At 37.5% G+C, this 18,840-nt stretch overlaps 7 protein-coding genes and 1 non-coding gene across 8 annotated transcripts; 6 read left to right on the top strand and 2 right to left on the bottom strand. All coding sequences in view use genetic code 12, as the record gives it.

The window, feature by feature from the left end:
- Positions 1 to 86: 86 nt before the first annotated feature.
- PVL30_005617 (uncharacterized protein) lies at positions 87 to 1,109 on the bottom strand (the record flags this gene model as incomplete). The annotated part of the gene is made up of 1 exon (XM_001524032.2): positions 87 to 1,109. One exon carries the CDS (start codon positions 1,107 to 1,109, stop codon positions 87 to 89), a length of 1,023 nt encoding a protein of 340 aa, XP_001524082.2.
- Positions 1,110 to 5,165: 4,056 nt separating this feature from the next.
- Positions 5,166 to 6,872, top strand: PVL30_005616 (uncharacterized protein; the record flags this gene model as incomplete). The annotated part of the gene is made up of 1 exon (XM_061119700.1): positions 5,166 to 6,872. One exon carries the CDS (start codon positions 5,166 to 5,168, stop codon positions 6,870 to 6,872), a length of 1,707 nt encoding a protein of 568 aa, XP_060975683.1.
- A 950-nt stretch (positions 6,873 to 7,822) lies between these two features.
- HEK2 (RNA binding protein, heterogenous nuclear RNP-K like protein) lies at positions 7,823 to 9,022 on the top strand (the record flags this gene model as incomplete). The annotated part of the gene is made up of 1 exon (XM_001524030.1): positions 7,823 to 9,022. The coding sequence occupies one exon, from the start codon at positions 7,823 to 7,825 to the stop codon at positions 9,020 to 9,022; it is 1,200 nt and encodes a 399-aa protein (XP_001524080.2).
- Positions 9,023 to 9,300: 278 nt separating this feature from the next.
- Positions 9,301 to 9,924, bottom strand: PVL30_005614 (uncharacterized protein; the record flags this gene model as incomplete). Its single annotated transcript, XM_061119699.1, has 1 exon — positions 9,301 to 9,924. The coding sequence occupies one exon, from the start codon at positions 9,922 to 9,924 to the stop codon at positions 9,301 to 9,303; it is 624 nt and encodes a 207-aa protein (XP_060975682.1).
- Positions 9,925 to 10,650: 726 nt separating this feature from the next.
- On the top strand, positions 10,651 to 13,464 carry PVL30_005613 (uncharacterized protein; the record flags this gene model as incomplete). Its single annotated transcript, XM_001524029.2, has 1 exon — positions 10,651 to 13,464. One exon carries the CDS (start codon positions 10,651 to 10,653, stop codon positions 13,462 to 13,464), a length of 2,814 nt encoding a protein of 937 aa, XP_001524079.2.
- A 556-nt stretch (positions 13,465 to 14,020) lies between these two features.
- On the top strand, positions 14,021 to 15,586 carry PVL30_005612 (uncharacterized protein; the record flags this gene model as incomplete). Its single annotated transcript, XM_001524027.1, has 1 exon — positions 14,021 to 15,586. The coding sequence occupies one exon, from the start codon at positions 14,021 to 14,023 to the stop codon at positions 15,584 to 15,586; it is 1,566 nt and encodes a 521-aa protein (XP_001524077.2).
- A 548-nt stretch (positions 15,587 to 16,134) lies between these two features.
- PVL30_005611 lies at positions 16,135 to 16,207 on the top strand. Its single transcript has one exon. It is a non-coding gene; the product is annotated as a tRNA-Ala (tRNA).
- Positions 16,208 to 16,919: 712 nt separating this feature from the next.
- VPS45 (vacuolar protein sorting-associated protein 45) lies at positions 16,920 to 18,830 on the top strand (the record flags this gene model as incomplete). Its single annotated transcript, XM_001524026.2, has 1 exon — positions 16,920 to 18,830. The coding sequence occupies one exon, from the start codon at positions 16,920 to 16,922 to the stop codon at positions 18,828 to 18,830; it is 1,911 nt and encodes a 636-aa protein (XP_001524076.2).
- Positions 18,831 to 18,840: the final 10 nt, after the last annotated feature.

Here is an 18,840-nt window from a genome sequence, read left to right as displayed (position 1 = left end):
AGAGCTCTTGACTTTTTTTCTTTCCTCTTTTGTTGTTGCCATTGTATATAGTGGTTGCTTGATACGTTGAGTGTGGGTTTACTTGCTTACAATATATTATCGACTGAGTGGTTTTTAAATTTTTTCGAAGATCGGTCAATGCTTCTGATTTCAAACCTCGAGCCAATCATTGTGAATGGTATGGTCTCTTGTTGTTCGGGTTCTTTTTCTTCTGTTTGATCTTTGTTGGCTTGATCAACATTGATATCATGATGAGACTGTGTGCCTCCAACTTTCCTTTTATCGCGCGGAACAATGATATCGAATCCAAACATTGTGTGCTGTTTGGGTATAGCTTTGAATCCGCTTACCAAATCAGAAGCTGATATTTTGTTCTTGCGATTCCTTTCCGGTTGCTCATTTCCTTTGTCATCCAAGCTGCTAAACCATTCTTTGCTTTGGTTTCCCTGGGGTGCAACTATAATAAACAGATGTTGTGCGTCCCATACAATTATGCCTCTCGTCCCCACGAGGTTTGTATTTCGCGATTGCAAAACCGTTATGAAACATCCATTAAAATCAGCATTGACTAACCTGGAAACGATTTGTGAGATTTGCAATTGGAATTTACCGTCGTACGTTAGTAAGCTTTGAATATAGCTTTGCCATAATGAATTCATATGGAGGAAACTTTCAAATTGTGGAATGTTGTATGTACGTAGTAGATGGTTTAAATTGAATTTGACGTTTTGGCGTTGAAGGTGTTGAATTTTCTTGGTTAATTTGCGTTGGCTTTTAAGGGTTTGGGAAATGTATTGTTTGAGGTCAACACGTGTCGATTGTTTTCGTCGTTTGAGCAAGTCGCGTCTAAAAGAAGAAGAAGAAGAAGAAGAAGAAGAAGAAGAATTGGACAAAGACGTGGAAGGAGGGTGTCCTGTGGTTGTTGAAGGTTGTAGGAGATTTAGTTTTTTTTGTGTTTGCGATGATGGTGTTCCTCGTTTTAAGAATATGGTACTTTTCTGATCACCGGTGGCTGAGTACCGCAGTTCCAAGAGTTGTAAGATTTCGTGCGAAGAGTCATAACATCGAGTGAGGAGATGTTGTTCTAGTTCGTTTGTGCCTGATGACATATTTCAGTAATATATCTTTGGTATATGATAAAGTGGCAGGGGCGAGGGCGGGGGCGGGGGGGGGGGGGTAAGGAAAGGGAAATAGGAGGGAAGGATAGGATGAAAAGAAGATGAGCAGTAGGTTCTTGGATATTTTATTTTTGTTTCTCATAGTCGAGTTTCAAGTGTTTTTTTTTTTTTTTTTGCTCTCACTTCTCTTTTTCTTATTTCAAAGATGCGTTATCTTCTATATAGTAGATTGCAAGAAGCCCATGTTAGCGCGCGCTCTTGGTGAAAATAATAAAAATAATAAATAGAAAAAAAATTAAAAAAAAAGGTTTTATTAAAAATGATTTGTATTGTGCGGCTTTGGTGCTGTAAATTTCGGTAAACCAATTGAAGACTATTTCACTTTAACTTCTAGATTAATGCCGGTTGCATGTACTCTTTTAGTAGTAGTAGTAGTAGTAGTAGCAGTCATATTAAAAGGAAGGAAGATAGTAGAGATTAAGAAGTTAAGTAGCAGATATATTTATGATATACAGATTTACTTTCTGGGTGCTTTGAGCCTTTTACCAATGCAAACAGCACTGACTTTAACCACGGATAATTGAGGGGGGACAGCAACAAACAGAAAATCGCGTGATTAAAATTATAATTATAGGATAAGAGATTAGCCATTTTTTTTATAGAGATGCACGCAATTGCAAGATGTCGGCAATAGAAAGAATACGAGTGTTTATATCCTAACTTAACCAATACCATTATCATTATAAAGGGAAAGAAAAAAGAGTGAGAGAGAGAGAGGTTGTGGGTTGTGGGTTGTGGGTTGTGGGTTGTGGGTCGTGGAGCACTTCCTGACATCTATTGCACATAGTTGATGTAGGTGGGTGTCTGATAGTTCAAAAAGGCAAATATGGCTTTTTTAATGCATGTAGTAGAGGCTATTTGATGTATATGGATTTTCGTGAGCCTTCACTTGCGTCCATATGCCGATTGTGAATAATGAATTATGAGATAACGAAGGCGGTTGGGAAGGGTGAGGAAAAGGAGAAAGAAGGAAAAGGTTGATGATGTTCTGTTTTTGCAATATAGAGTCAGAGATGCCGCTGTTGTTTCAGTTTCTCTGGTACTTGGAACTTGTGATTGATTATTCTTTTGTGTGTTTTTTTTGGCTTTTTTTTGGCTTTTTTTGGCTTTTTTTGGCATTTTTTTGGTTTCCATGGAGTGTTGTGGTTAATTTTTCTTTTTTCTTTTCTTTCTTCTTCTTCTTTTTTTTTGGGGGGGAGGGGGGCATAATAAGTGAGTTGATAATTTGGAAGATAAGGCGTGGTTATCTGTAGGGTAAGAGAGACGTGGTAATATTATTTATAATGTTGTTGTTGTTGTTGTTGTTGTTGTTGTTGTTGATTTTTTTTTATTTTTGTTTCTTTCTTTCATTACGGGGTGGAATAGAGTCTAACCCTTCAAAGGGTATTTATTATTATTATTATTATTGTTAATATTATTATTACTTGCTGGTGTTGTTGTTGTTGTTGTTGTTGTTGTTGTAGAGGAAGAGAAAAGAGAAAGAGTTTGTTAAAATCTACAAAAGGTGTTTCCCTATGTGTGTAAAAGAGCAATTGCTGTCACTATTCTTCCGTAGATGACAGTGGATGGACTATTTGTTTGTATGTATGTATGTATGTATATTTGTATGTATGTATATTTGTATGTATGTATATTTGTATGCTCCTCTTCTTCCTAGATACTACGAGACAATTATATAAAAGATAAAAAAAAAACAACAGGGCAAACACAGCAGTAGACACGAGTTTGCAAGAGAAAGGAGGGGTGGAAAAAAAAAAAAAAAAAAGTTTAGCAGAGTTGCTGCACTTGCGCTGTGTTGCACCATGATTTTTTAAAGGGCGAAAAGAGACGAGTGAAGACGAAGAGGAAGAAAGAAGAGGAAGAGGAAGAGCAAATACTTTTCTTCCTTTCTCCTCCTTTCTCCTCCTCTAGCTCCTTCCTCCTCCTCTATTCTCCCTTAAAAATAAAAAATAATAAAAATAATAATAAAAAATAATAAGGTGAATTAGGCAAGAGAGAAAAAAAAAAAAGATCACCCTATCTCTCCTCCTTTTACTTCCTGTTACTTCCTGTTACTTCACTTTCTTTCTTTCTTTATTAATTTATTACTCGTTACAACGAAACCCCCAAAAAAGAAAAGAAGGAAAATGACGGATATAGATTCAAAGTCTGCTGCTGTTTTTGTTGTTGCCTTGTTGTAGTTATTATTATTATACTTATACTTATTATTATTATTAGTGATGTTGTTGTTGGGTTAGGCTGAAACGTCTCGTTTGTCTGTATATATGTATCTCTCTTCTCTCTCCAAAGTTATTACACTCTTTACACGCTTTACATTGGCTATGTTTGCTCATGGTTAGTATTCATGGTACAAAAGTGGAGTGGTGTAGTGCAGAGTGGAGTGGTGTTGAGTGGTGTTGAGTGGTGCGGTGCGGTACGGTGCGGTATCCTATGCTACCTTTTGGCATCACTATATATCGTATGACAGTATCTAGTAGTGATGATAAAGAAAAAAAAGGAAAAGAGAGAAGAAGAAACAAAAGAGGAAAACAGGAAAAAAGGAAAAGAGGAAAAGAGGAAATCCAACAAACAGTCTAGATAAAGTATGGATAGCAATAGAATGGATGTTGCTGATGTGTCTGTGTGTGTCTGAAGAGTATGAAGAGAACTAGAGCATAGTTCATGTCGATGTCGATGTTGTTGTCGATGTTGTAACAGAAACAAAACAAAACAAAAAAAGAAAAACAAAAAAAAAAAGAAAAAAGGAAAAGGAAAAAATGAAATAAGATAATAATCTGTTGCTGCGTAAGCTGTTATGTAACTATCAATAGATTATTACTAAGCAGTAATGTGTTGTATTATGTAATATTAGTGATTACAAGTGCAAAAATAAAAACAAACCCCCAAATTTTTTTTTTAGGGGAAAAAAAAAAAATGGAATTCTTTGTGTTGTTTTGTGTTGTTTTGTGCTGTTTTGTGTACCACTGCAACTGAGAGCAAAGAATGGTCATCTAAAAATATTCACATCATGACATTTACAAAACAGAAAAGGACGACTCCTTCTTACTACAGCACTCTTCTTCTTCTTCTTCTACTTCTACTTCCTCTTCATCTTCTTTAATTCTGTTTTCCCAGTAGATGATGACACTTAGTTGAAGCAGACCATACCAGAGTGTAAGAATATATATATATATATATATATACACACACACACAGGGCTGTTGGTGAATGGTATATTCCCCCTCTTTCCCTTCTTCTCTTATTTCTCAACATCCATCTCTCATCCCCATATACACGTACAACTATATATAAATATATATATATACATATATATATTTATATATTTATATTTACACTACTACTACTACTACTACTACTACTACTACTACAGTTGGGTAAACACTCTCGATACACAATCACAACCACAGCCACGCACAGAGATCTGGAGATTCCTCAATTCCAACTATTACCAGCTTTCTAAGTAAAGGATTTAAACCGCAAACCCATCCCTTAAACCACTTTACCTTTCCTTTCCTTTCCTTTCCTTCACCAAAGGTTTTCTTTTTTTTTTTCATGTTTGCACACTGATATATTCGCTTTCTATATTTCTTGTCCTAATTTAACTTTTATCAATCCATTCCACTTCCTGCCCTTCCCCTTCCCTCACTAATACAATACACAATACACAATACACAATACACAATACACAATACACAATACACAATACACAAAATACAATACAGCACTGGAAACAAAGTCAATTGCCAATAATCTATACTTGAACCCTTCTAACCAACCTTTTTAAAATAAACCAGAACAGATTAATTGGAAATTCATTAAAAAAATTACACTTTAAAAGGTAAAAGTGAAAGAAAAAGTAACAGTAAGAGATTATAAACCTATTGCTACATCTTATTAATAACGCACATAAAATATCTTTATCTATATATATATATATATATATATATATATATATATATCAAAAAGAGAACAAACAATCCATATTAGATGTCTGAACTAAGCCATAATGTCAACTTTAACTTGTACAGTAACCTGTCCTCGTCGCTAGAAGAAACCACCAAAACCACCAAAACCACAAATAGTACAAGAAACCCTAGTGCTTCCAGTGATAGTGTTGGTGCACAGTTGAACCATTTTCAAATAAACACACCCAGAGCAGAGAAGCACTTGCAACCACAACAGCAACAACAGCAACAACACCCAATTGATTCTCCGTCCTCTACAGCAACCTCCATTACATCCCCTAACACTGTTGATGACAAAGCACCCACAACAACAAGAAACAAGAATCACACACCAGACGCATCCCATGTAAATATACTTGGAGAGCACAAGGAAGACCTGGAAAGGTTCAACAAGTTTGTCAAGAGAACAATACACAGGTTGAAACTCTCCCCCGTAGTTCGTCACCAAAACACACAAAAAACCCACCAGCAACAACAACAGCAACAGGAACCGCAACAACAACAGCAACAACAAAAGCAAACACAACAAATAGACTCTTTGCATTCTCCAAACTCCAAGGATGCACACCTCTCTCCAATTGCTCCTCCATCTTCAGACCCTATCCGCCACAATAACTCAGTAGTCTCAACAAACTCTTCATCAAGCGACATTTTTGAACGATCAGTCACCAAAAACTCAGAGTCCTTAAACAGCTTAAGTAACCCAGAAACACCATTCCACCGCACTTTGGAAAACTACACCAACCCCATATTGGACACCACCACGGAAATACTAATCAACCCCAAAATCAAACTAGACCAGGTGAAATTGAACTGCTATTGCGACGATGACGAAACACAAGTGCCCAATTGCCGTTACAGAAGTAAAAGTACAGAAAGAAGAAGAAGAACAAGAACAAGACAAGATAACACATTAAGCTTAGATAGCAGTGCCAATAGCAGTACCCAAAACTTGAGTTTAGTAGGTAACAATGGAAACACTGCAGATCCTGAAGGCACTATGAACAATGGATCAACTTCAGATTTGTCACCAAGAAAAGCACCATTTTCACCAACCATAAGACCAAGAGCAAGAAGTATCATATCACAACTGATTATTTCCACCTTGGAAAACTCTAAAAACAATAATTACCATAACAAAATTACTACCTCGAAATCATCGACTGGTGTAACCTCGCTCTCAAGAGTGTACACATCCCACCAACAATACCAAAACCAAAACCAAAACCAAAACCAAAACCATAATCACAATCACAATCACAATCACAATCACAATCCACCGTTTTTCCTGCACACTGCAAAACGCTCTTCAAGTTTTGCTGGATCAACAAACTACTCCAAAAGCAAATACAGTGAGGCAAGAAACAACCCAAGTGATGGCGCTACAAATTCAAATCCATTCACTATTGACTTTTACTCATTTGCCGATATGATTAGCCACGAGGATGAAAATTTGGCCAATTTATTAGAGGAAGTAGACGATGACGACGACGAAGGACAATACAATATTAGAAATAAAAATAACAACAACAACAACAACAACAACAAAAATTATAACGGAAATCAAAATGAAATTGAGAATGCTAATGCTAATTATGATGACGAAGAAATTGATCCTATGAGTCCACCCCAAGACTACGTTGGAGAAGGCATAGCTAATCACAATACACCGTTTAGAAGAGGAAGTTTTGCTACAATCAGTGCACAGGACTACATTGGTGTCTTGTAACGGCCAAAGGGAGAGAGAGAGAGAGAGAGAGAGAGAGGGAGAGCTAATGAATTAAAATTATAATAAATAAATAGAGGAAGAGAAAGAGAAAAGCAAAAAATAAAAAAAAATAAAAAAATGGAGCAAGACCAATTACCAAACGCAAGTGGGCGATGGGCAACGGCATCATGTTTGTTACTTGACATAGAAGGAAGAGAAAGTGTGTGTGTGCATGATAATTTCACCTACTAGTATATTTATTTAAGTAATATTCAGTAATTTAGAAGAAGAAAAGTTTACAAATCAATGATACTCTTTTTATCGACAAAAAGTATATGTAGTTTACAAACACTTTGTAGTGCCAACCTTCCTCTTCACCTTCTTCATCTTCACTTTCTTCGTCTTATGGTGTAGTCACGTGATGTTAAGTACGTGTGTATGTGTGAATCTGATTTTTGCGACACGACACGACACAACGCACAAGTGTTTTGTTGTTGTTTTTTTTTTCTTTCTGCTTTCTAACATAGACACACCCATGCCAACTATGTCTTGAATTTTTTTTCCTGTTTTTTTTTTTTCACTGCATTTTTTTCAACACGCCCATTCTCTTTTTTAATTCTTTACAAAACATCGGTATGTGTACCAACTGAACTACTCTTTTGCAGACAACACTTAAATACCCAACATCAAACCACACCATCCAAAACACACCAACACACCCCATCCACCTTCCTAATAAAACCTGAAATAAACCAATTCCCTTTTTCACATACACTCACACTTCCCTCCCCCTTTACCGCCACTACCTTTCACACATCTGTCACACTTTCACACACTAACCCGTGTACTCCATTCTAATTGATTTTCTCAAAAGTCAGTTTATAGAATAAATCATATCCCCCCCCCCAAAAAAAAAAAAAAAGAAACTGAAGTAAAAAAACATCTCTAAAGAAAGGAAAACAGACCCCATAATGACAGAATCATTGTTTGATACAAACTTCACATCTGAAAATGAAAGTAAACCTGTAGTTCCTACTACAGAAGCGGCAGCTCCTGCTTCTGCTCCAGCTCCTGCTCCTGCTTCTGCTTCTGGATCAGATTCTACTTTCGTTTCAGCTCCATCAACTCAGCAAGGCACCACCGCCGCGGAGGTGCCATCATCATCTGCAGACCAAGAATCCAAAAAGGAGAGTGGTAACACTACCAGCACCGCCGCAAGTACTGATGCCAACACAACCAGCACCAGTACTACCACTTCAGGAGACTCTCACCAAGACGCTGACTATGACAACTCCGCTGCATTGCCTTCCTTAGACGACAAGTCCAATGCCGATGCATTGATCAACTATCGTGTCTTGGTGTCAGCTAAAGAAGCTGGCTGTCTCATTGGACAAAATGGTGGTGTCATTGACTCGATTCGTAATGAAACAAACACCAAAGCTGGTATCTCACGTTTGACCCCAGGTACTCATGAACGTATCTTGACCGTGTCGGGTAAATTAGACGACAGTGCTAAAGCACTTTCATATTTTGCTCAAGCACTTTGCGATTCGGCGATTGAACTTTACAACTACTTCCCATTGAAACAATTGAGCTCTACACCATGTGTCGAAGGTGAGACTACTATCATCAGATTGTTGATTCCAAATAGTCAAATGGGTACCTTGATTGGCTCAAAAGGTGCACGTATCCAACAAATTCAACAAAGTTTTGGTGTCTCTATGATTGCATCAAAACTGTTCTTGCCTGGCTCAAATGAAAGGTTGGTTGAGTTACAAGGTACTGTTGATGACTTGTATGACTCCTTGCGTGTTATTTCGCGTTGTCTTATTGAAGATTTTTCGTCAAGTGTTGGCACAACCACTTACTACGTGCCACGCTCCCATCAAATGACTAGAAAGAGCACTGCGACTATCAACTTCCCTAACGATATGGTTGGAGCCTTGATTGGTAAGAACGGTTCAAGAATCCAAGGTGTTAGGAAAGTTAGTGGTGCCATGATTGGTATCAGCGAAGCTGAAGACGGTTCAGATGAAAGAGTATTCACCATCACCGGAACACAACAGGCTGTTGAAAAAGCCAAAGGTTTATTATACCACAACTTGGAAAGAGAAGAACAAAGAAGAGCCGAGGCTACTTCAGCTGGTGAGAACGCCACTGAAGAGTCATAAGAGAAAGAATCGTTTGTAGTGACTAATATTTGTTTTACTTTTTTTTGGTCCTTATACATTTTCTTTTGTTTTTGCTTTCTCTTTTTTATTCTTTTTTTTTTGGTTCTGTTATGGTATTCATTTACTACAAGTCTGTGCTTGTTGGTATTCAGTAATGCCTGCAAATATATCATTCATTTGTATCTATATTTGAAACTCATAAATTGTAACTTTAGCTATTGCTTTTCTTTTTGTTGTTGTTGTTGTTGTTGTTGTTAGAATTACCATACTCTAGTAGTTCAATTGAAGCTCTCACTAATTAAGTCCGCCAATTTTTCCAAATACTCTTTGTCAACTTCATCGAATCCATTCAATTGCAAGCAGTCCAAATCAATCACTCCAATAACTTTTGGTTTTCCATCAACCTTACTATCGGCCCTTTTCTGCAAAATGGGCACTACAATTTCACTCTTGGTCTCTCCATCACATGCAATGTGGCCAGGAAATTTTTCAACATCCGAAACAACTTGTGTAGTTTGCGTCAGTGCTGCAGTGCCACACACACCTTTACCAAATGATATTGTTTGACACGCGACTTTACCTTGGAATGGAGCTAATATGAGCTCATCGATGGAGCTAAATGATGACGATGACGATGACGATGATGATGATGATGATGATGATGATGATGATGATGATGATGATGATGATGACGGGACCATAAATTGCTGGTTGATGTAAAATCCCGTCCAATTGACTTCAACACCGAGCGAATGGTATCCATGCCATAATAATGATGAGCAATTCAGGAGATTTGAAACCCAATTATCTGTTTTGAGCAGCTCATATGAAATAAGGATATGTTCGAGTGCCTCTATTTTTGAATCATGTTTTGCATTTGTATAGTCTGCATGATACACCATTATCAAGGTACAAATTCAAGGGAATAATTTTAAAACAAAAACAAAAAAGCAGAAAAGCAGACAGCACGAAAGAATGTCAAGATTGATTCCAAAGAATTGCGTTCTGTTTTATGATCTTGATATTGTCTACAATTTTTCTAAAACAAAAATAAGGAAAAGGAAAAAGAATAAACAGAAAAAAAAAAGTTTTTCTGTTTTCAAGTCCAGTTTCTTACCGAGACAACTGTGGCTTTAACAGGGGAGGAAAAAGAGTTTTCTTTTTTTTTCTTATTAGTTATGATATTAGATTCGATTTTCATAGACTTGTTTGAAATATGGCTAGAGATTGATCTCGACTAGCTAGCTCTGAGTGAATGTAGTTTTTTCCAATATTATTGTATGGATCGTCTGATTTCTAAGGTTATAGCTTCTTCTTTATGGGTTGCAAACCATGGGCCTCTTGTCTATCAAGAGATGAAAACTTCTATGTTTTTTCTTATTTTGTGTAAAAAAAAAAAGAATTAAATAACTGAATAAATAAATAAATAAAAAAGAAGTGGTATCGCCACTTCGTCTCCTCTATTCTCCCTCAAAGTGAATGAAAATCAACAGTTTGATATTCACTAATACAGGCATTAATAACTTTCAATTGCGGGAGTAAGAAGATAAGTAAGTGAGAAAATTGGGTGATAATTTTCTTTTTTTTTTAGTATCAGCTGAATATAAAAGAGAATGGATGAATAAATGATGGATGGGTTTCACAAGTTCCTTGCCCTGAGAGGAATACAACAAGTTCTAGTGCCCCTGCGACCATCCTCTGCTAATAATCATGCAAATACATCGAGTCAATTGGCAGAGCTGGGACAACCACAACAACAAAGACTGATACAAGATCAAGAGCAACAAGCAAGCTCGACATCTGCTCGAAGACATTACAGTAATAGTGACAGTGATGATGACTTTGGATTGTTTCAAGAATCTAACCAAGGAGAATATGATAGGTTTGGAAACTGGGACGATGACGAGGTGTTCACGAGGCCCCGTATCACAATGAGTGAGTACTTATTGAGTAGTATTCGAAACGATAATGAAGTCCAAGCAGAATCTCAAATAGAATATAGCGGAGATAATGAACATGTGAGAGGGGAGCTACTGGAAGAGAATGAAACGGACGCACAGCTAGATGAAGAGGCGTATGCAATCGACGCTATGGCCGAGCGAGATCATCGACTCGCAAATTCCAGTGTCGTTGCGAACGTGGATAACAATATAAGGCGAGTGAATATTGTGGAGCGAGAAACTGATCAAGATGAAGAACGAGCATACAATATTTATGCAGCAGAATCTTTGGATGAAGAAATTGGGAATATCTTACCAGGAAGATTAAGGAACGTGGTAAGAAACGATAGCAACAACAATATTGACTTTAATGAAGTCTTTTCCGAAAGTGTTATTGAAGGTGATGATGAGATTGATGGGAGTGGTGATAATAATAATAATAATAATACTAATGATGGTGATGGTGATATTGATAGTAATCATGAAGACGATTCATCAGAATCATTGGGCAGAGGTATTGCACTAGATTATAGCAATGAGTTCGATGATCCTGATCGTTTCTACGACTCTAGAAGAGAAAGTTTCTCGTACAGAAACGAGTTCGTTACAGATCACCACGATCCAATGAACTTTCCTCCACAACTGCAACTGCAAGGGTCTCTGATTGGGACTACATTTACTAAGAATTTAAAGAAAGAATACAAATACGATTATATTGAGTCTCGAGCTAAACTCGATTTGTCGAAACTAAAAGTTCTAAATCTCAACAACTTTACATTCCTTCCGCCAGAGGACAAATTCTCCAATAGTGGATATGAGGATATCGTATCGTACAACCCAACACGATTATTGCAAAAGCCACCAGCTGAAAAATTTCATAATGGATTAAAGTTAAATTCCATTGGCACGAAGCGGGTCGAAGGATTCGAACATTCGAAAAAATACAAGAACAACCTTACTTGCATCATGAATTTTCACGAAGCGAGGGACTATATGGTTATTGCAGCAAACTCTGAGCTTTTGTTTTACAAGTTTGATGCCATCGAGAATCTACCAGAAGCTGAGCCTTGTTTTCGTTTTGAGACTAGACCCGTTTTCACTTCAAGTACTGACAGGTTGATTTCGACTTGGCCGTATTTCCCACATACCATAAATTATATCACCACAGCGTTATTCAATGGAGAAGATGTCCTTGCTGTATGTGTTGATGATGGGTCTCTCTTGATTTGGAAGTCGCAAACAATTGCGAATGAAATTGATAAATTTCAAAACAAAAAAAGGCATGGCAATCTTCCATTAAGAATCAAGCCTGATTTCAAAATCAAACTTAGTGCTTCAATATGGGGGCTAGACTTTCTGGATAACATTATAGCTGCTTCGGACAACTCGCAATGCATTGTGTTGCTTTACTACCACACACCAGATAACAGATTCTACCACGTCACCTCTCACCAAGTGCTTCATAACATCCCCTCTGTATCAATTCTCAAGCATACTGATGATGAAGTTCTCGTTGCATGTGCATCGATTTCAGGCGAGATGGTGATTTTCAAATTCAATTATGCAATAGTGCTGGGTCCCTTGGGAGAAAATGACTTGATGGGCAAAGTGTACTACACGGATCAATTGGTGGAAACCATGGAAAGACGTGATGCAGAACTTCCTCGGGAGCAAAGAACATCAAGTACCACTAGTAGTCACTGTTCATTAAAGCGTATCAATTTTGCTGACCCCATAGTGATTTCTCGTTGCGTGATGGATGAAGACTGCTGGACAGTTCAATTGTTCAAATCGCAATGGTTTCTCCCCGTAGGTTCTTTAAAGAATGTGTTTGGAGATAGTGATATCAACGAAGAACAAGAGATGGAAAGGATAATAAAAGAGAAAGCCCTTTTAGGCGGCGGTAGTGCGTTAGGGGATTTCCAATTTTTTAAACCAAAGACAGTTCAGCTTAGCCATGACGATGATATACGTCGTCGGACAACTACAATGACTCGGCCCTTTAATACAAAAGACGTGTATAGAAGGGTTTTTAAGCAGGTTCAACACCATTATCATCAAAATGATGAACCAAACTTTTTAATGGTGACAACGGCAAAGAAAATGGCTCTTTTGCAGATCCCTTCGCTTTATTGTTCCAGCTCTACCGATGAGCTATTCAATATGGATTTACCATATAACGAAGATAGCAAACACTCTAACAGGATGTCGATAGCTGCCACAATTCCCGAGTTATCGTGCTTTATTGGTGTATCGCAGCAAGGATTGGTTTCGATCATGAGATTATGTTGCTATAATGGGGTCCATGGGATGCGCCAAGAGCACGTGTTTCCCAATGCCTTAAATTTGGCTATAGGACATCACGGATATAGAACGATTATTGGACTTTGTGTAAAGGGGCAAAGGCAGAGTGAAGGAGAAGACTTTACATTGCCTGTATCTTATTTGATCTATGTCACCTATAACGATGGCACCATCCTTGGTTATAAGTTGCATGAATAGCTATAGTTTGCGTAATCTAATGAAAGAATTGAGAAAACTAAGAATATGTATGTACATATTGATGCAGTTGATTTTCCGTTGTATTTGTTTCAAGATTGCACCCACAAACAATCACATGCAGACCCCATTTTTCGCTCTTTTTTTTTTTGTTTCTTTTATTTATTTTTTTATTTTTTATTTTTTTCGATTCCTTCTTGTGCTGCATAAACACTAAACCATTTACACTAATATTGCTGCTTCTGTTGTTTGTATATCTACACAATATGTCCAAACACTCACATTCTGATCTATATATATATATATATATATGTATGTATATATTTATATGTATATACATATAAACTAAAGCATATATAAAGAGTCCCTCTGATCCCAATAAATAAAGGTACTACACAACTATAACTTGTCTCTTTCTCTTTTTCTTTTTTTTATCTTTTCATCTTCAATAAGGGGGGGGTTTCTTTCTTTTCCTTTATTTTTTCTTTTTCCCATTTGTTTTGATTTGTTGGTGTGGATGCTTGTAATAAAGTATTAAAGGCAATGCAATAGAACTTCAATGACATTACCCATTCTTTTCACACTCTTCACATTTGTGATTCTATCCGCTTGTTCAAAGCAGCAAGAGTACTTGCAACCTCCCAAGGTTGACGAGTTCTACACACCTCCAGATGATTTCAGAGATTATAAAGTTGGCGATATCTTGAAGCTGCGAAAGACTCTAGCAGGTTTGCGAAGCATGTACCTTCCCATCAATATCAAAAACTCTTGGCAGTTGATGGTCCGTTCTGAAAACACGTTTGGTGAGGCTAGCTATATGATCACAACGGTGATGGAACCTTTTAATGCGGACCCGGCAAAGATTTTGAGTTACCAAACTTTCCAGGATAGCGCAGATTTGGACTGCTCGCCTTCATTTAGCGTACAGCAGGGTGCCTCGCGACTGGATATTGGTGCTCAATTTGACATGACTTTTATCTTGATGGCATTGCAAAATGGGTATTATGTTGTTTCCCCAGATTATGAAGGCCCGCAATCTGCGTTTCTTGCTGGAAGACAGGCTGGAAAGGCGATATTGGACTCAATCCGGGCAGTGTTGAGGTCGGGTGAAATTACAGGGATTAGTCAAGATGCCGAAGTTGCAATGTGGGGCTATAGTGGAGGTGCGATGGCGACGGGATTTGCCGCTGTTTTGCAACCGAGCTATGCTCCCGAGATAAAAGAAAGGTTTATTGGTGTTGCACTTGGTGGGTTTGCCACCAATATAACGGAAATTATTCATGCTATTGATGGTGGATTTTATGCTGGTTTGATTCCTGCGGCACTCCATGGACTAGCTAATGAGTACACATTTTTAAAACCCTTGATGCTTGAATATGTCGATCCTGCACAAGTGGAAAGAATGGAGAAAGCAGCAGACCAATGTTTGATCAATGTATGGGTGCGCTACGTGGGTTCAAATATATTTAATGGTAAAGGTGCAATGTTCAAGAATGGTGCCGAATTTTTAAAGTTGCCGCAAGTGGTTGATGTGTTGAAAGATAATAGTATTATTTATTTGAATGCAAGCTATGTTCCACAAATTCCAATATTTATCTATCACAGCTCATTTGACCCTATAGTTCCTATAAAAGATGTCTATACTGTATATGATAACTGGTGTGAGTGGGGAGCTGACTCCTTGGAGTTTTCTGAGGGGTGGCTAGGGAACCACATCACAGATATCGCATTAGGTGCTTTTGCGGGTTGGTCCTGGTTGGAGAAAAGATTCGAAGGTGTTGAGCCGGTTGTGAAAGGGTGCCATCACCACGTGATGTATTCCAATATCCAATACCCCGGTGCAATATGGAAAGTATTGGATTATTTCAAAGGGTATTATAACACTCTTTGGTACAAACCTTTGGGACGTGGTACAAAATCAACCACCACAACAAACATAACATCTATAGCGGTTGAATACATTAGCGAGATAAAGAAGTCTATGATAGCATATTACAAGCAGCGGAGCCAAACACGAAAGGGATTTAATCTTGGGAGTTATATACTTTTCGAGTTGATGGCAATTGACTCAATAGGCACTCCATTGAGTCAGAAAAAACTAGAGACATTAGAAGATACTTTATAGAATTTAGTTCCATATGATACACGTGACTATTTTTATTTTTATTTTTACAATTTTTCCTTATTATTTAAGTAGAGGTGTGCCTGTCTATGTCTGCATGTATTGTATGTATTGTATGTATTGTATTTTCATTTCTAAAGAAAAATGAGCTTATTTTTTAGCAGTTTGGTTCTTTATTGAATGCGAAAAGGACCAAAAGAAGATTTGATACAAAACAAAAAAAGTATGGTGAGAGAAATTTAGATGTATTTTGCTGTAAACTCAAGCGAAATATTATTTATTTTTTAAATTCAAGTTTTGGCAGGACAATATAAATCATTGAACCAAAAATCGGTCAAGACAACCAATGAAACGAACATAAAGAGTGTTTTTTTTCTCCTCATTTTCTTTATTTTGATTGAGCCGATTGATGGGCAAGGTGAGCTTTGATATAAGATATATATATATATACTCATGATATGCATATTGAGCCCCAATTTCGATTGAGGTTCACAGTTTATAGATATACCTATAGTGTGTAATTTACCAGTACTTATAATTTTCAACAAAAAGGGCGTGTAGCTCAGTTGGTAGAGCGCTTGCCTTGCAAGCAAGAGGTCTAGAGTTCGATTCTCTACTCGTCCATTTCTTTTTTTATTTTTTTTATTGAATGTTCTTATATTTTTATATGTCTCATGGTATCTCTGCGACATTTTCAAGCATATCTCCTTTGTATACGTAGTATTTATAGCTCGCACACATACTGTATTTTGTTATATGTAATTCAAACTATCTTTCAAGAAATGCAACACAACTTTTGAGGTAATATTTACTTGCTTAGTTTCGTACATTAATATTTTTGTTGATCTGAAATCTTTATTTATCTGATTTGACTCAACCAGTTCGTTGTTTTTGGTATAAAGGGACGGACGGGCGGGGGGGGGGGGGGGAAGGGAAGGGGGTTGGAGAAAAAAGAAGTATATATGTGCATTTAGATATTTTCGTGCAAGCACAGTGGTATTTGCAACTGCCTTCCGCACCACCACTCGCTCGCCTAACCTTCCCCCCCCTCCCCCAAGTTCCTCCTCCTCCGCCACTTTGCCTAATGCTACCCAAGATTCAAAAACCAGAGGAGAATAACAAAACCAAATTTATCTCGTTTACGTACTTTGTGCAAGTCCCTATAAATTTATACATTTCTCTTTCAAAAAATATACACACCAACACAGATATTTATATACGTACTCATATACATACTTATATACCGCCACACGTACCCACTCCATTCCACCCCACCCCTCATCATCCACAATTTCCTTTTCTTCTTTCTTATTTCATTTTTTTTTTTTTTTTGAAAATGACATTGAGTTTAACTAAAGTCAAAGACGTTTACTTTAACCAGTTGTTTCTGAAAAAGATTCAGACTTTGTCGAATATCCGCGAACAAAATGATTCTCTGGCACTGCTGTTGCAACAGCAATACCAACAGAAGAGACCGAGGGTGTTGCTCTTGGATAATTACACTGCCGCGATTGTTTCAGTTTGCTACACTCAAACACAGTTGTTGTCGAATGATATAATACTCATTGAAGTCATTGAGAACCAAAATGAGCTTCGTTCAATGAAACACTTGGACTGCACGGTATACATCAAGCCGTGTCGTGAATCATTACAATTATTGTGTAAAGAGCTAAGTGCTCCACACTACCAGAGATATAACATATTTTTCAACAATACAGTGAGTAAGATCCAGATTGAGCAATTGGCAGAGGCAGACGAGTATGAGTCTGTTGAGAGTGTGATTGAGTTGTTTCAAGATTATATGATACTCAATGACTCCTTTTTCTCCATTAAAGCCGAACAGAAACTGGTCAACCCTGTACAACTAGAAGCAGAGAGCATAGCAAGTTTGTTATTAGCACTCAAAAAAACCCCGATAATAAAGTATGAGTCGAACTCGATGGAATTGAAGCGCCTTGGCTCGGAATTACTATACAATATAAACTCCAACTCAAACAATAACTTATTCGACGATTTGAACCGGAATGCCGATGCCCCACCTTTGCTTTTACTCTTTGACCGCAAAAATGACCCCATAACACCCTTGATAACACCGTGGACGTATCAATCAATGATTCATGAGTTTTTGAAGATTGAAAAAAATGTGGTGAGTTTGCCCGAGAAACAAGTGATTATCACTGAAGATGACCAATTCTATAAAGATTCAATGTATCTAAACTATGGTGACTTAAACGACAAGTTTAAGAACTATGTCGACAAGTACAAATCAGAAACAAAACAATCGTCGATTGAAAACCTAAAGACGCAGAGTTTATCTGAGTTGAAAAAAGTATTGACGCAATTTCCAGAGCTCAAAAAGTTCTCTCTCAACATATTGACTCATTTGAATTTGATTGGAGAGTTGGATGAACATATCAAGAGACAACTGCTTTGGGAGGTAGGAGAGCTTGAGCAAACAATTGTATGTGGATTGGACCTGCAACAAAATGTCAAACAGAGATTGTTGGAAATATTAGAAGGCAAATCTACCACGACTGAGAATAAACTTAAATTGGTTTTGCTTTACATCTACAAATTTCATAATCCGACAGATTTGTCCTTACTCATCAGCAAGCTCCAAGATGCAAATTTAACTTCGCCTTTACCAACCCAAAGCCAAATTGAGCTTGTACGAAAATTTACAACCACATTCAGCACAGATACGAATGGCGAAACCAACAACCACCAGCAACTGCAACAGCAAGGCTTAGCCAATTTATTTGGAAATAAAAAAGTACAATTTGAAAATCTATTCAATAGGAATACTAGTTCGCAGAACGATAATATCTACTTGCAGTACACACCTAGACTACATGATATCTTGTCAGCGGTAATTGGTAACGACCATTCGGAACGTCACAAAATTTTATCCACATTAATCCCTGACAAAGTGAAGCAGCAATACGGTGGTGGTGTAGGACCAGGACCAGGATCAGGAGCAGGAGGAGCCCCGAATTCCCTTCCTCGTGACATCATTGTATATTTCAAGGGTGGCGTAACATACGAAGAAGCGCGTTTGGTCCATGAGCTCAGTGCAAGCAACAAAAGACTTAGCATAATTATAGGCGGTGACCAAGTACTCAATAGCTCGCAGTGGTTGGATAAGATGTGTAGTATGGTATCACGCGAAAATGCACAGACAGATTTAAATGACGAAACAGAGTCTCATGTACAAAATCGAAGCGAACTACTTCGCGATATTTTATAGATCTTGGTTA

Source organism: Lodderomyces elongisporus, chromosome 8 (genome assembly GCF_030384665.1).
Source record: "Lodderomyces elongisporus chromosome 8, complete sequence".
NCBI classification, from domain to species: domain Eukaryota; kingdom Fungi; phylum Ascomycota; class Pichiomycetes; order Serinales; family Debaryomycetaceae; genus Lodderomyces; species Lodderomyces elongisporus.
This window is presented reverse-complemented; position numbering and strand designations above follow the sequence as displayed.